Here is a 14206-nt window from a genome sequence, read left to right on the forward strand (position 1 = left end):
CTCACAGTCACTGTTACTCTTAGATGGGAGGGTTTATCTCTTGTGACATTGCTACTGGGAGCGCAGTCCCGGCCATTCTTTCGTTTTCTGCTTCAGAGCCGTAGTAGCAGTACATGCCAGGGGAATAACATAGGAAGTCATAACTGTGGGCAAGGGTAAACTATTGGCAATGAAATAACTATATATTTATTGAATAGATATATTCAGGTAACCTCAGATAAATATAAAAATGATTTAAAATAGTTTCTTCAGTCTGGGTATAATTATTCCCTTTACTTTTAATTTATTATTCTTTTTCCTGCATTTCTAGGGAGTTTATACTCTCTCTCTCTCTTGATTCTGAGTTTATTATTAAACTATTCAAGATTATCTTTTTTCTTTTTAATTCAGACTTTTCGTTAATTGCATTGGAATAGAACTTAAGGGAGAGAGCTATGGAATCTGGGTTTATATCCACCTTTGTTCTTATTTAATCATGTACTCTTAGACAGTCTCTTAGAGAATGTTTCACTGTGCTGAGCTTGAGTAGCTCAGCAGATGATCTCAGTGGAAATGTCAAGCAGATGGTTAGGTAGAGGTATCAACAGGGGAGAGAGCTTTCCCTTGCTAGTTTCATGGAGCTTTTTATATGCAACTTGTTGAAGGCATAAGGCAGTGACCAACCATGGTTGGCCTGGGGCCCAGAGGTGGAGGCAAGAGGGAGCACCTGCCTGAGCAGAATGGAGAGGAAATTAATAGCTGACAGGTACCTCTGAGCTTCACCAATATTAAGCCATTTGGTCCTGAGAACATCAGGCAGCGCCGGTAACCCTCCAGTTCCTTCATTTCTACCGTACTCTCACTTAAGCTTCCTTTCTACGAGGTAGGTGATCTGATAAGTCGGTTCATGCTAAGGTGTTATTAGGCAGCCTCATTAGTAACATTAGCTGCAGTTTAACAGAGTATTCCCAGACGTGAAGAGATAGCCCAAGAGAGTGACTCTAGTTGAAGGAATTTTGAGCATCACCTTAGGGCGGTGGAGGGGAGAGTTGGGGCTTCTTCTCATTATCTATCTACACAGTCAGTCTCAAATGTATGTATGGTTTCTAAAGTTTTGAATGATAGGGAAAACAGTGAAGGCCGATTTTTGTCTCATGAGTTAATCTTCAGTCTGTTATGTGCTTTGTTATGATTTTGTTTTGTTTTATTTAGCAACTCACGAACCACATTCGAGATACCCTGCCAAACTTCAGGAACAAACTACAGGGACAGTTGCTCTCCATAGAACATGAAGTGGAAGCCTATAAAAACTTCAAGCCGGAAGACCCCACCAGGAAGACCAAGGCACTGCTACAGTGAGTGCGCTTGCCCTTCCCTGGTCCGCGTTTTCACTGCTGTCTTCAGCTTGCTTTTGCCTTGGTCTATTTGTCATGTTACTTTCTAGGTTTAACAGAAGAAACAAGTAAAGTATATGACGCTATGTATATGTTATCCAGTGAGCCTTGAATCTTTATGTTTTCTGCAAGCATAATTCTTGGTCTTATTCTCTTATAAGTTTAACCAACTGCCCATCCCCGTTCCCAATTTCATTATGTTTTTATAATTGGATTCAATAAATGAGTGAAACCAGTAGTGATAACTCAGTAGGGTTTTTTGCCCTTAGTCTTCGGAAGTGGGCAGAGCTCCTGTTGAAAATATCATCTGTATTGTATAACTGTTTCTATTGATGTCACTTATACTTACTATGTTTTTATTTCCATCATTTCATGTGATCTGTGTGCATTTTTCAGAGGAATGAGGACCAAAGATTTAATGAAAAAGTACAGACGATAAGGCCACATTTAAATTCCTTTTTCCTTTTTGGTCATGATTTTAATTTAGTCCTTTAAAATAGTAAATGTTAAAACTGCCAAGTATCTTGTTACTCTTCCTGATCTTCCGATCTTATCTTTGGGTTACTAGGTATATCCCTGAAGGGTCTTGGGTTGGGATAGCAGAGTTGTTAGAGATTACCAGCCCCTTGTGTCTTATACATTTATTCCCCCTTTTGCCCCTTCCAGCCTCGTCTGTCCTTTTATCCCTGTGCTGCAACTTGCCTCAGGTCCCTCTCACCCAGAAGAACCCGCTGCCCAGCCTTCATTCCAGGACATCCGAAGTCATCTCCACAGATGATGCTTGCGACCTCTTATGGCCCCTTTATCCCTCTGCAGTCTTGCAATCGAAATACCCTTAATTTTGCATTTAAAATGCCCAATATAATTTCTTTCTTTGTGGGGAGATTTCTAAATGCTCAAATTATATAAGCAACATCTTAAATGCATCATCTTATATTTCTCCATTTAGAAAAATTAGAAGATCATTTTTTCTTGGATTCAGCTCTTTCCTGGTTTATCTTTTCTTTTTATTCTTAGCTTTGGTTAAGCCCCTATAAAGACTGTTGAAGTTACGGAGAAAGGAAAACTATTTCTGTTTAGGCCCTAGGTCATCATCTTAACATTCAGCTGAAACTATTCTCTTTGCAAAGACTGGATCTTGCCTCTGTGACTCCATTAGACTCAGATTACAGAATTTTCCATAGCTAGATTCTTCCCTTGTAAGGGGGCTGATTCAGCTCCTTCCTCCGTTCTTCCTTCCTTTCTTCTTTCCTTCCTCCCTTTCTGCCTGCCTTCCTTCTCATCTTCTTATCTCTTTGTGTCTGGGATCTGGCTCTGTGCTATCTACTGGGGATTCAACAATGAATCAGATTTTTGCCCTCAAGAAGAGGCCACAGTTAGAGCAGGGGAAACAGATATATAAGCAGTCATATAACTAACTGCATTAAGATCTGATAAGTGCTGTTTCTGGTAAGGATAAAATGTTAAGGGAGCCCAGATAAGAAAGCAGTTACATCGAGGAGGGGTGTGAATTCACAGAGAAAAAGATACTTGAATGAGACCCTGAAATGTGGGGAGGTTTGTCACGTGGAATGAGGAGAGCAAGAGAATAGTGTGAACTCAGCTGCAGCTTGTTCTAGTGGGCCAGATGTGGGGAAAGGAGGGGCTGGAGGTAAATTTCCCAGGGTTTCAGTGCAAATGTTGCATATATACCTTTCCAGGTATTTAAAAAATTGAGATTAACATTAGCATATACATAAACATAGCTATAGCCAATTATATTCTAGATTTTCTGGGCTAAATAATTTGCAGTTGCTTTTAATCACCCATGATTTTGATGAAAGAAAATAAGAGATGCATGTTTTAGATGGTTTGAATTTTTTTCCAATTAGATTTTGAATTTGAAAGTAGTTTCAATATGTCAAAATTAGTTTCTAAACCTAGTAATCACAAATGCAAATAGTTATTTTCTCCCGAAAATGTATTTCTTTGTTTTTTTACCAACCACCTTAAGGTCTTTCATTCCTTCATTGAATTTATTGAGTAACTCATTTGTTGAGCAGGGGAGATAAATGAAGTGCATGGTCCTTGCCCTTAGGAGAGAGGCTGATAGAGGAACAATGGCATTAATTCTCCTAAGTGCTATGCTGAAAATATGCTGAGGACACAGAGGAAGGGCCCTTCATCTGGGGGCAATGAGGAGTGGTGGTGGATATGGATCATGGAATATTTCCTGGGAAAACTAAGGCTTGCGCTGAGTCTTAGTGGGTGGATAAAAATTAGCCAGGCAAAGAGGCAAGGGGCAGAGAGAATGGTACTTTGAGGAGAAAGGAAAACAAATATAAAAGCACAGAGACGTGGTATGTGTGGGGAACTGCGAGCAGCTTCTTCGTGCTGGCTTGGAGGGTGAGTGTGGATGAGTGGTAGGAGACGGGTCATCCAGGGCCAGACCATGGGGACTCCTGGATGATGGGTTATGGAGTTTTAATTTCATTATCAAATTGCGAAGCGTCTTTGAAAAACGAGGCAAGAGCTACTTGCAGAAGAGCATGAGGCTCACAAATTTGCGTTGTTCTGGCATGGTGAGGTCTGTGACGCTAGGGGTGGGAAAGGGAGTAGCTCACGAAGTATGAGGGGCCTCAGCTGGAGCAGTTGGAACAGTAGGTGAGTGTGAGGTCATAGCAGCTGTGGGTCATTGGACCCACATTTAATGCATTTAATGACACAGATATTTAAAGTATATATTTTAATTAAATGTCTAAAGTAAATCTTAATAATGTGTATTTCATATAATTACATTTTGAGTGCTGAAGAGAGTGCAATGCTAACTCCGCCAGTAGGGGCCACTAAGAACACCAGGAAAAGGACTCCGAGGGCTAACCACAGTACATTAAAATGAGAATGCAAAGCCTGGTAACTTTAACTTGAATGTATTTCTCTTTCACAATTCTAGGATGGTTCAGCAATTTGCTGTGGACTTTGAGAAGAGAATCGAAGGGTCAGGGGATCAGGTCGATACCCTGGAGCTCTCAGGGGGTGCTAAGATCAATCGTATCTTCCATGAACGCTTTCCTTTTGAGATAGTAAAGGTTTGTACCAAAGGTTATTTTTTTCCCTTTCATTTCACTTCATTTCTATAGTCTGGTCTACAAAACTGTTCATAAAATGGTGCAGGGCTAAGATAGTTCCTTGAACAAAAGCCTCCGTGCTCAGGTAATGAAATTTAGAAGTGTTTTCTTACTGATGGTTCTGATTGTATTTAATGGGATCTAATGACATTTCAAATTATTTCAACAAATACTAATTGAGTTTTTATGATGTTCGTTGTCTAATTAGTTTAAAAATATTTCTTGAGCTCCTACTCTTTGCCAAAGTTCCAGGTGCCAGTGATCAATGCAGAGACACTGTCTAGTGGGGAAAGATGGAAAATTAACAAGTAGACAAAGTAAGACAATCTCAAGTGTTATTACGTAACATAATGTGAGAGAGATAGAGAGAGAGAGAGAGAGAGAGAGAGAGAGGGAGGGAGAGAGGGAGAGAGGGGAGAGGAGAGGAGGAGCGAAGGAGAGAGGTTGGGTGGCCACTTTTGATGGGATGTTCAGGTGAGGGCTCTCGGAGTGGGGGGCCTTTAAAGCATGACCAGAATGCATGAAGAGATCAGCTGTAAGGATCTGGGGGAAGAGGGTCATTCAATAGGCAGAAGCAGCCAAGGCCAAGGCCCTGCAGCAAGCACCTGGACAGCAGGTGAAGCACAGCTGAGGCCGGTGCAGAGCTGATGAGGGGGGAGGGGTATGCCATGAATTCAGAGGAAGTAAGTTTCCAGTTTTCCGAGTTGCAGTGAAGTGTTTGTTTTTTTTTTAAAGATTGGCACCTAAGCTAACAACTGTCGCCAATCTTTTTTTTTTCCTGCTTTTTCTCCCCAAATCCCCCCAGTACATAGTTGTATATTTTTTAGTTGTGGGTCCTTCTAGTTGTGACATGTGGGATGCCACCTCAACGTGGCCTGATGAGTGGTGCCATGTCTGTGCCCAGGATCCAAACCTGTGAAACCCTGGGCCGTCGCAGTGGAGCACTCAAACTTAACCGCTCGGCCAGGGGGCCGGCCCCTGAAGTGTTTACGTTTAACAATGGGAAGTAAGGGGAGGGCTTTAAGGAAAGACGTGAGTTAAACAGTAGGACCAGAGCTGGAGTGGATCTACTTTCTGTGGGGCCTGAAGCTTATACAATTTTGGGGGCCCCCTTGAAGAAGAAGAAGAGAAAATTATAAACACACAATTAGGCACGGGGTCTTGGGAAGGGGCTTATGCAAGGGAGAAGCCCTGAAACTCGAACTCCTTTAGCTTCATGGTAAAAACGCCTCAGAAGAGAGAATGGAGAGAAGTGGATGGATTTGTGGATTTGGAGGTAGGGTCAGTAGGACTTGGATTGATATGGGGGATGCAAGAAAGAGCAGATTCAATGTGACTCCCAAGGTTTTGGCTTGCACAATTGAGCAAATGTTAGTGCCCATCTGATGAGGAAAACTGAGGAAATCTGTGTTTGTGTGGAGGTATGAATCAAGAGTTCTGTTTTTGGAATGTTTGAAATGCCCAGTAGGCAGCTAAGTAGTTTTGGGGACTAGACTAGTTGCCTCACATACAGAGGCGGGTGCTTATGTCTTGGTGTGGGAGGCAGATGGGTAAATAGATAGTTTCATTAAAATGTGCTAAGTAAAGTGATAAACTTGAGCACAGGGTGCTGTGGAAACACAGCCCACAGACATGAATCCGAGCCCAAGTATGTGAGGGAGCCTGGCTTCTGAGCTGAGTTTAGAAGGGTGAGCAGCTAGTTAAGTAGCTGGAGGTGGAGCGAGGGGTGGGGGGTGGAGAGGTGTGCAGAGGTGGTGGTGGGGGTGGCTTGTTCCAGACAGAAAGAGAGGAATGGTGAAGGCTGAGTGGTGGAGCCACAGGGTGTGGCTGAGAGCTGAGGCAATTCATTGTGCTGTGGTGTCAAGTGTGAGTTGGAAAATGGGTAGACACTGAGTCTGGAGAGGCCAAATGTCAGAAGCCAGGGGCTGAACCAAATGTTTTCTTGATATCCCTTCCAGGTCTAAGCTCTATGACACTTTATCCTACTTCCAAATAAATTTAAGGTACCTAGAACTTCTGGGAAGTTTTTATGCAGCAATCTATCCTATTTTGGGTTAGTAAAATATTATTAATTTCCTCTTACAAAGAGGCCTTGAACTCAGGTGGTTAAAATGGCCAGGGAGAGAAGACAGCCATTGTTAATCTCAGCACAGCTGGACCGCTGTTGCAGATCAGGTGAGACTCCTATTTATGCATTTGTCTGTGAGGACATTTACTACATTCAGCAAAAGAATGAAGAATTATATATTTCAAATGAATGGCCAGATTTATGTCCAGAAGGCATCCTTTATGCATTGCACTCCGTATCTATAATAGAGTTAAAATCCGCTTCACTAAGACTCCAGAAATCCCTAATGTTTGTGTTGCCTTGAACTTTATATAAACAGATGTTTTGACCATCTGGGTTTAGGTTAGGAAAGACACGAGTATCCATCTATTAATAACTAAGTCAAGTTGTTCTCATTCTTTAATATTCAACAATATTATTATTCAAAGGAATTGTGTCGTAACTGTTGCTCATTTTGCATCTGCAGATGGAGTTCAATGAGAAAGAATTGCGAAGAGAAATAAGCTATGCAATCAAAAACATACACGGTATCAGGCAAGTGATTCACATTTTCCTTGTCTTCAGTTCAAACTACTAAAAGAAAATTAATGTTTATAAATGGCCAGTGAAGTAGCGTTTTCATCATCTGAGCAGAGTAGAATACAGAGGTGGGAGTAAGAAATAGGAAATCCTAGTCTGAGTTCAGTGGTAATTCTCTGTGTTGTCATACTTGATTTTTTTCTATTAAAAAAACAAAAACGCTTTCTGCACTCACAGCTTTGTGCTCTGTACAATTGGGGATTTACCGATCAGTAAGACCTTATTCTCCAGAGCCTGACATTTTATGGAGAGAGGACTGACGTGCTCATAAGCAATCATTACTTACACAGAGACAGGACAGATTAATTTTGATGGGAGTTGTTGAGCAAGATTGGGAAAGATTAATGAAGGTGGTTACTTGTGAGTCAAACCTTGCCTGTTTAGAGAACAAGAATGATTTCACAGGCAAAGGTGCTGTGTGCATACACATGCTTGTGTGTGCGTGTGTGTTGAGTATGGGGTAGGTGGTAATGCAGTGAGACGTGAGAGGATGGAGATTGCTGAGACTGGAGGATAAAAGAAAGAGCTTAAAGTGGCAGAAGTGGTGTGAGCAAAGGCACAGAGGTGGTACAGTACAGCTTGTGTTCCTGGAGCAGGGAGTCATTGATGGTGAGTGGAGTTGGGAAAGTGGACAGGTGAGCAGAGGAACGTGAGGCTGGGAGTGGAACTTGTGCCTGAATTTACCCTTGTATAAAGGGGGATTATACTCAGTTACTTTCTTTAAAGAACTATGATAAGAAAAAAATGAATTTAAAACACAGATGTCTTGAGTTCATTTACAGAAGGCTAAACAAAATTTAATGGAGAATATGTTAAATTGAAATGTCTTGAATTCAAGGTAATAAAACTTAGGTTGCTTACTTCATAGATTACCTCACATGAAGAAGGCATCCCCTCTCTATTGGCAACTGTATCTCAGCTTCTGCCACAGGGCCAAGTTGAGACTATTTGGGAACAGAGCCTGAGAGGGCAATGCTTGACACTGAGTGTGCATGTAATGGGTGATTTTCCAAAGGAATTATGGACATGTGAATTATCTCTCATGTTGGAATTTACACAACCTGCTCTACAAGTCTCAAATAGTGTGGGTAAATATGCGTTCACAAAGTGAAAAGGAGAAAACATCTATAACCAAATCCAATATTTTTCTCTTATCATCAACAGGATTTCTAAGTTCTTTATTAATTCTATTCCTTCTCCCTCAAATCCAGAACATATTTGGTATAGAAACTATGTCTTGTTCTTTAGCTGGACAGAACTGGTATGTGAACATGTCTATCTGATAAACACAGTAAAACCAAATCACATTTTTGGGGTCATAAAGTATTTTTACTTAGCCAAATACAGTACTTTTACTTGGCTTTTAAAACCCCTTACCAGATACATTTTTGTTGAATGTAACTGCAAAAGCTCAGTAATTCAGTATTGTAGATTTCTGATTTATATGCATACCAATAGAAGAGATCAGTTGTTATTCTGGAGTTAATTTGCCTGTAAGACGATAAGAAGTGCACAATGTCCTGAGTATAAAACATACTAATGGTGTGATGATTTAAGCCCTTAAATGCACTTAATTTGAAAAGTTTTGTTCCCAATTGATTCTGTTCAGTATTTGAATAATAGAAACCATCTTTGCCCCCTAAGGACCGGGTGGTCCTTCTTTGTTCTCCTAACACCGAGTGCCAGTGCCGAGCACGGCAGGGAGACACTCCTCGTGGGGGAAACAAAGATGACTGCAGTAGCAACTCTTCCTCCCAGTGTAGCAATGAGACCAAAATAGGTGCTCAGACCACTGCAACGCAAAAGAGGGTGTGGGGTTCAGAGAAGGAAGACCTGGTCAGCAGCAGCAGCACTGGAGCAGACGAGCTGTGGTAGTGGTTGCTTTTGATCTGGGCTTTGAATCACAGGTGGGATTTGGACAGGCTGAAGTTGGGCGGAGGGCGAAATGAACATCATGGACGCAAGCACAGACATAAAATAGTGGGATGAGTATGTTTGCGGAAAGGCAAATGGCCCAGTATGGCTGAGATGTCAGGTGCATGAAAGGGAGGAGGAAATAACTACGAAGGAAGATTAGGGTCAGACAGGGGAAAAGTTTTAATGTTAGGCTAAACAGTGTGGATTTTATTCTGTATCCAGTATGGAGAAACTACAATTACGATATAGTGTGATCCCTACAGTTACAAGTAGAGGTGAGCATAGGGTGCTAAGTAAATGATGAGAAGAGATGTAGGATAAAGCTGCTGTGAGGGAAGTGTTAAAGAAATCTCCCAAAAGAGGTACCATGGACTAGAGTGTTGAAGGAAGAGAAGTGAATTGAAGAAGGAGAAGTGAGAAGAGGAAGGAAGGACGGTCTAGGAAGAGGGAGAGTCAAGCGCCAGCACCTGGAGCCTGCAAATCTGCAGGCATGGCCGATGCTCAGGATTCAGGGTCCTCCTTATTGTTGCTTTTCTCTATTGATCTTTTGTTTAAATATGAGTAATCATTTTTCACTTTTTATGAAACACACCTACACACCTGCTTTCCTGAGCTTCTGCACAGCATGAAGAAAGCATTGTTATGAGACCAATCTGAATTAATTCCAGCCAAATGAAAAGATACTTGCTATTTGGGTTATTGTTTGTTATTTTGTAAATTCACAATTTAGCCCTCCAGGGTCCCAAGCTAGTTCCACTTAGCTGCCTTCTTTGTCTTTCAGCACCCCAGGATGCTCAGACTGGGAAGCACTTGGCTCACTATCATACAGCTCTCCTGGATAGAGTAGATTGTGTAGTCCAGGAATGCTGCTATTTCAGTGTTCAAAAAGTGGAGATCATTTCCTACTCCTCCACGGACAAGAAGATTGCTTTTGGAATAGTTTAGAAATGGAAATTGAAATTTAGGACACCATTTCTATTGTAGCATTCCTTTTTACTGCTGTGAAACAGTGAGATGAGAGAAATTCCACTTGAATATTAGGTAAAGCCACATTATAGGCCATTAAACATTTTGGGAACTGTTTTTAGGTAATGTTAAGCATCTATAGAATGGAAGTCATTATGGAATACTCTTATTAAAGATATTATTACAAATGATTCTGTGGATACCATAAATTATTGTGTAACTTTTAAATGTGGGTATTACAAGCTTACTATAAGCGACATGTCAATGAAAACATTTTTCCAAAGAGCATTGGATCCTGCTCAACTTAAAAAAAGTCTAACATGCTGCTTTCTTTCTTACATTCAGGACAGGGTTGTTTACTCCAGACATGGCCTTTGAAGCAATAGTCAAAAAACAAATCGTAAAGCTGAAAGGGCCTTCCTTGAAGAGTGTAGATCTGGTAATACAAGAATTAATCAACACCGTCAAGAAGTGTACCAAAAAAGTAAGTTTGAATTGTTTAACTTTCCAGTGAGTAACTGTTCGGTTTACCCATCTTTCCTGCCCTGCTACATGCTCTCCTTCCCTGTGAATGAGACTGTGGGAATCGCTCTCATGACAGTTGGGCATATTGTCTTTATCACCCCATTCCAAATAGGATTGCTTAAACCAGAAAGAGTTTATTTTAGTCAGCTAATTTTTTTCTTGTTGTCTTAAAACAGGTAAACATCACTTTAGAACGATTAGGTGATCACCCTAACCTAATTTTTCCTGTGGCGCATGGATGGGGGTAGTTGTTCGGGGAAAGGAATCATTGATATTGTGTATATCAATAAGGAAATTATTCTAGATTTTAAATGAATCCTACTTGAACCTGGACATTCTGGGAAAGGAGAATGTGGTGTAGCAGTTAAGAGCCCAACCCCTGAGGTCCAGTTGCCAAGATTTGAATCCTTGAGGTGTTGTCCTTGCCTACACCTCAAAGTGCAGTCAGTCTTGTCACCTGTGTAGTTAAAGCTCTCTTAAATGACTTACAGAATTAACCCACAGGGATGGCCACCCTCAGCATACACATGTCTTCAGCCAAAGGCTTCTCTCTAGGTTGCCCATGCACTTCTGCTTCCACCAGTTAAGTTGTCTTCTTTCCAAGGGCCAATTGTGTTATGTTTGTCCTCAAACCTGTTTAGCCAATTGTACTTCTTCTTTTAATTATGTAGTTTAAATGAAGAGTAAGTACACTGATCACATGCAGAAAAGACTGAGTTTTGGTTCTGTAAACTCAGCTTTAGAAAGACTTGATAAAGGTTAGCTACGAAAGCTTTGCTATTGACTAGGTGTAGGCTGGACAACGCTAAAAGAATGTGGGGGGTGTTATAAAAGCCTAGATGGGCTCTGCATTCAGATTATTCACAAGTGTCTTGAGGTTCTCCCTCTACTTTAAAGAGAGCAAAACTTGGAATTGTAGATGAAGGATGTGGTTTATGTAAGACAGAAGACGCATAACTCCAATCAGCAAATCCATATGCAGAGAACAGGCCTTGGCCTTACATCAAAAGGTTGGCACATGTGTGTATATTTATGTTTTAAGTTATATAAAGTGTTTATGGTATGTATGAATTATTTTTTTTAAATCACTTCCCATTGTATCCAACTTACTGGAAAACCAACAGTTGGTCCTCATGGCATGGGATGAGACAGCTTGTTCCTGGACACTTTTTGGCCTCTATTCTTTGCTCGCCACCCTTTGAACCTCCCTTTTCATTGTGCTCTCTGGATCAATGATGGTTGTATATTTGTACTGTCTTCTCAAAACATTTTATATTTTGCCTTATGTAAAACCTAACTTTCTCCCCGAGATTATTGTTTATCCTGTAGCTTTCTTCACTGAAGGTTATTTATTGGCCTAAACCTGAAGAATCTAATGGCGTGGATCAGGCACGGCAGTTGCCTACTTCTTCTTTTGTGGGTTCCAAACTATTCCATTATTCCTTCAGTTTCCTATAAAAAGTCTTCCCTTAAGGCCCAGGTGTTACCAACTCTGCTACCTTTTTCCCTTCTATTCACTGTCACCATCAACTCCTGGTCACTCTCTTGCATTCATCAAGATATTTAGAACCTGGCTTACATTTTCCATCTCCATCCTAAATTCACCTTCAACTTGGGTGACTGCAGTAGAGATCCATGTAGAGATCATGTCCAACACCCAACAGCTACTGTGTTCTGCAATCTTTGACTTCAGCGGCTCTCCATTCATTCTGCCCTCCGGCGCATGCTGGAAGGGAGAAGCCATCCACGGGGAGGTATCACATTGGAGGAACTCTGCTACAAAATTGTTCAAAGCAGGGGGCAGGGGTGCTAGGGGCTGTGGCTGCCTTGCGCTGTAGGAGCCTGCTTGAGCCTGCCTTTTCCTCGCACAGTCTGTCTCCAGGTCCACGCCTCTCCTGACAAAGCTTCGTATTGTGCCAGCCAGCAAAGGAATATTATTTAAGGGGCCCAGAATTGTTTTCACAAAGTGGGCATGATGGTTGAATTTGGAACTGAGAGGCAATAGATTGACAACAAGCACATCCAGCTTTAACTTTTCACTTCAATTCTGCCCGGATTAACTTTGCCATCTGTTGAAACTCCAAGGCTGGTCAAATGTTCCATTTGTCTTTATTCCCCTTTTTCCAGGTTTCTGAAGAGCTTGGAGATAATTGTCTGTCTGTGTTCGTTAGTATACAACATATCCATAGTCTTCAGCATAGGATTTGTTAGTGACTTTTGGTGTTCTCCACAATAGTGATGTTAAACCTTCAATGCTCTCTTTAAGCCCTTTCGCTCATCACTTTCATCCTTATTTTCAGTAACGATTTCACAGAGAAAATAGGGGCCAGAAATGGGAATCTTAATTTCCTGTCTTCTAACCCCTAAATTTATGGGAGTACATCCAGCCGTGCCCAACTTCTCTCTGTCTCTGTTCAGGTAGTATCTCTGCCAAGGGTTGGGCTTCCACCTGTGTTTTCTCTTGGGAAAAAAGTAGTTTATGCTTGCTGTCTTTACTTTCTCAACTCCAGTGAATTCCTTACCCCTTTGTGGTTTGGTTTCCACCCCACCACTCTACTGAAATAATTATGGCAAAGGTCAACCAGAGACCTGATTGCCAAATCTAATGGCATTCTTATTCCTGACACTGTATTCCACTCCTTTTGAAGCTGATGCCCCTCTCTCATGGGTCCTCTTCCATCTCTCTTATGATTCCTTCTCCATCTCCTTCAAGAGTTCCTCCACCTTTGCCTCTAAACATGGGAGTCTGGCAAGCTTCCTCCTTGTTTTCTCTTCTCATTATCCTTTTCCCTGGCAGATCATACCTCCCACAGTTCAACCACCACTTAAAATATCATTGATTCCCCAGTCTAGACCTGCAGCTCAGGCCTCCTCACTGAGATGTCTGTTCTACAGTCTACTGCAACCACTCTCTCTCCTAACTTATGGCCCTGGACAGTTTTTTTAAACTGAATGACTCTAATGGCCTCCTAACTGATCTTTCTACCTCCAGTCTGGCCACCCTCAAATTCGTCCTCCCCACTGCTGGCACGGTGGCCCTTCTAAAATACAGACATCAATTTTGCCTGTTCCCTCAAAATTATTCAATGGCTCTTCATATCTTGAGAAGAAAGTTCAAATCATTTACGGGTATGTTTGGTTTACCATCTGCTCTCTGAATGCTTCTCCAGCTACATCTGTTGTCACTTTCTGCTTGCTTCAGCCATTCTAAGTGGTTTTCACTCTCCTCAAAGATTTTTCATGCCTTTAGCATTTGCACATGTGATTCTCTTTGTTTAGAATGTCTCCTTTTCCATCCTGTCTTCACCTGCCATTTCCTCTCTTATTTTAAGATCCAGCTCAATCATCTTTCCCCCCCAGAAAAATCTTCCTGCCAGGCCTCTGTGAGTCCTCCCTCACCTCCATTCTCACTGCCTTCTCAGTGCTTCAGTCAGCACCCTACGTTTATGTCTGTCATAGGATTTATGATACTGCAGTGTGATTTGTTTGTCATTTGCTTATTTAGGTGAATGCTGCCTCTTGCTGATTATAAGCTCTTTTTAAAAAAGAGCTATGTCTTTTATCTTATTCCTGGTACCTAACACAATGACTAAACCTACATAAGAGGCATTCCATAAAAACTTATTAACAATTTAGATTTTCTTAAGTTATCCTAAATGCTAAAGAAACCT

General features: G+C 41.4%; 1 protein-coding gene across 31 annotated transcripts in view; it reads left to right on the plus strand.

Annotated features, from left to right (window-relative positions):
- The window catches only part of DNM3 (dynamin 3), a 567669-nt gene that overhangs the window by 227146 nt on the left and 326317 nt on the right, over nt 1-14206 (plus strand). For all 31 annotated transcript variants that reach the window (XR_011438995.1, XR_011438997.1, XR_011438996.1 and 28 more), the window contains exons 7-10: nt 1192-1334; nt 4306-4441; nt 7015-7082; nt 10356-10494. Coding sequence is in view for 26 of the 31 variants with exons in the window: in XM_070267682.1 (XP_070123783.1) it covers nt 1192-1334; nt 4306-4441; nt 7015-7082; nt 10356-10494 (486 nt within the window). In the remaining 5 variants the exon portion in view is untranslated. The remainder of the gene's footprint in view (nt 1-1191; nt 1335-4305; nt 4442-7014; nt 7083-10355; nt 10495-14206) is intronic.

The sequence above is a fragment of the Equus caballus genome, chromosome 5 (genome assembly GCF_041296265.1).
Source record: "Equus caballus isolate H_3958 breed thoroughbred chromosome 5, TB-T2T, whole genome shotgun sequence".
Classification (NCBI taxonomy): Eukaryota; Metazoa; Chordata; class Mammalia; order Perissodactyla; family Equidae; genus Equus; species Equus caballus.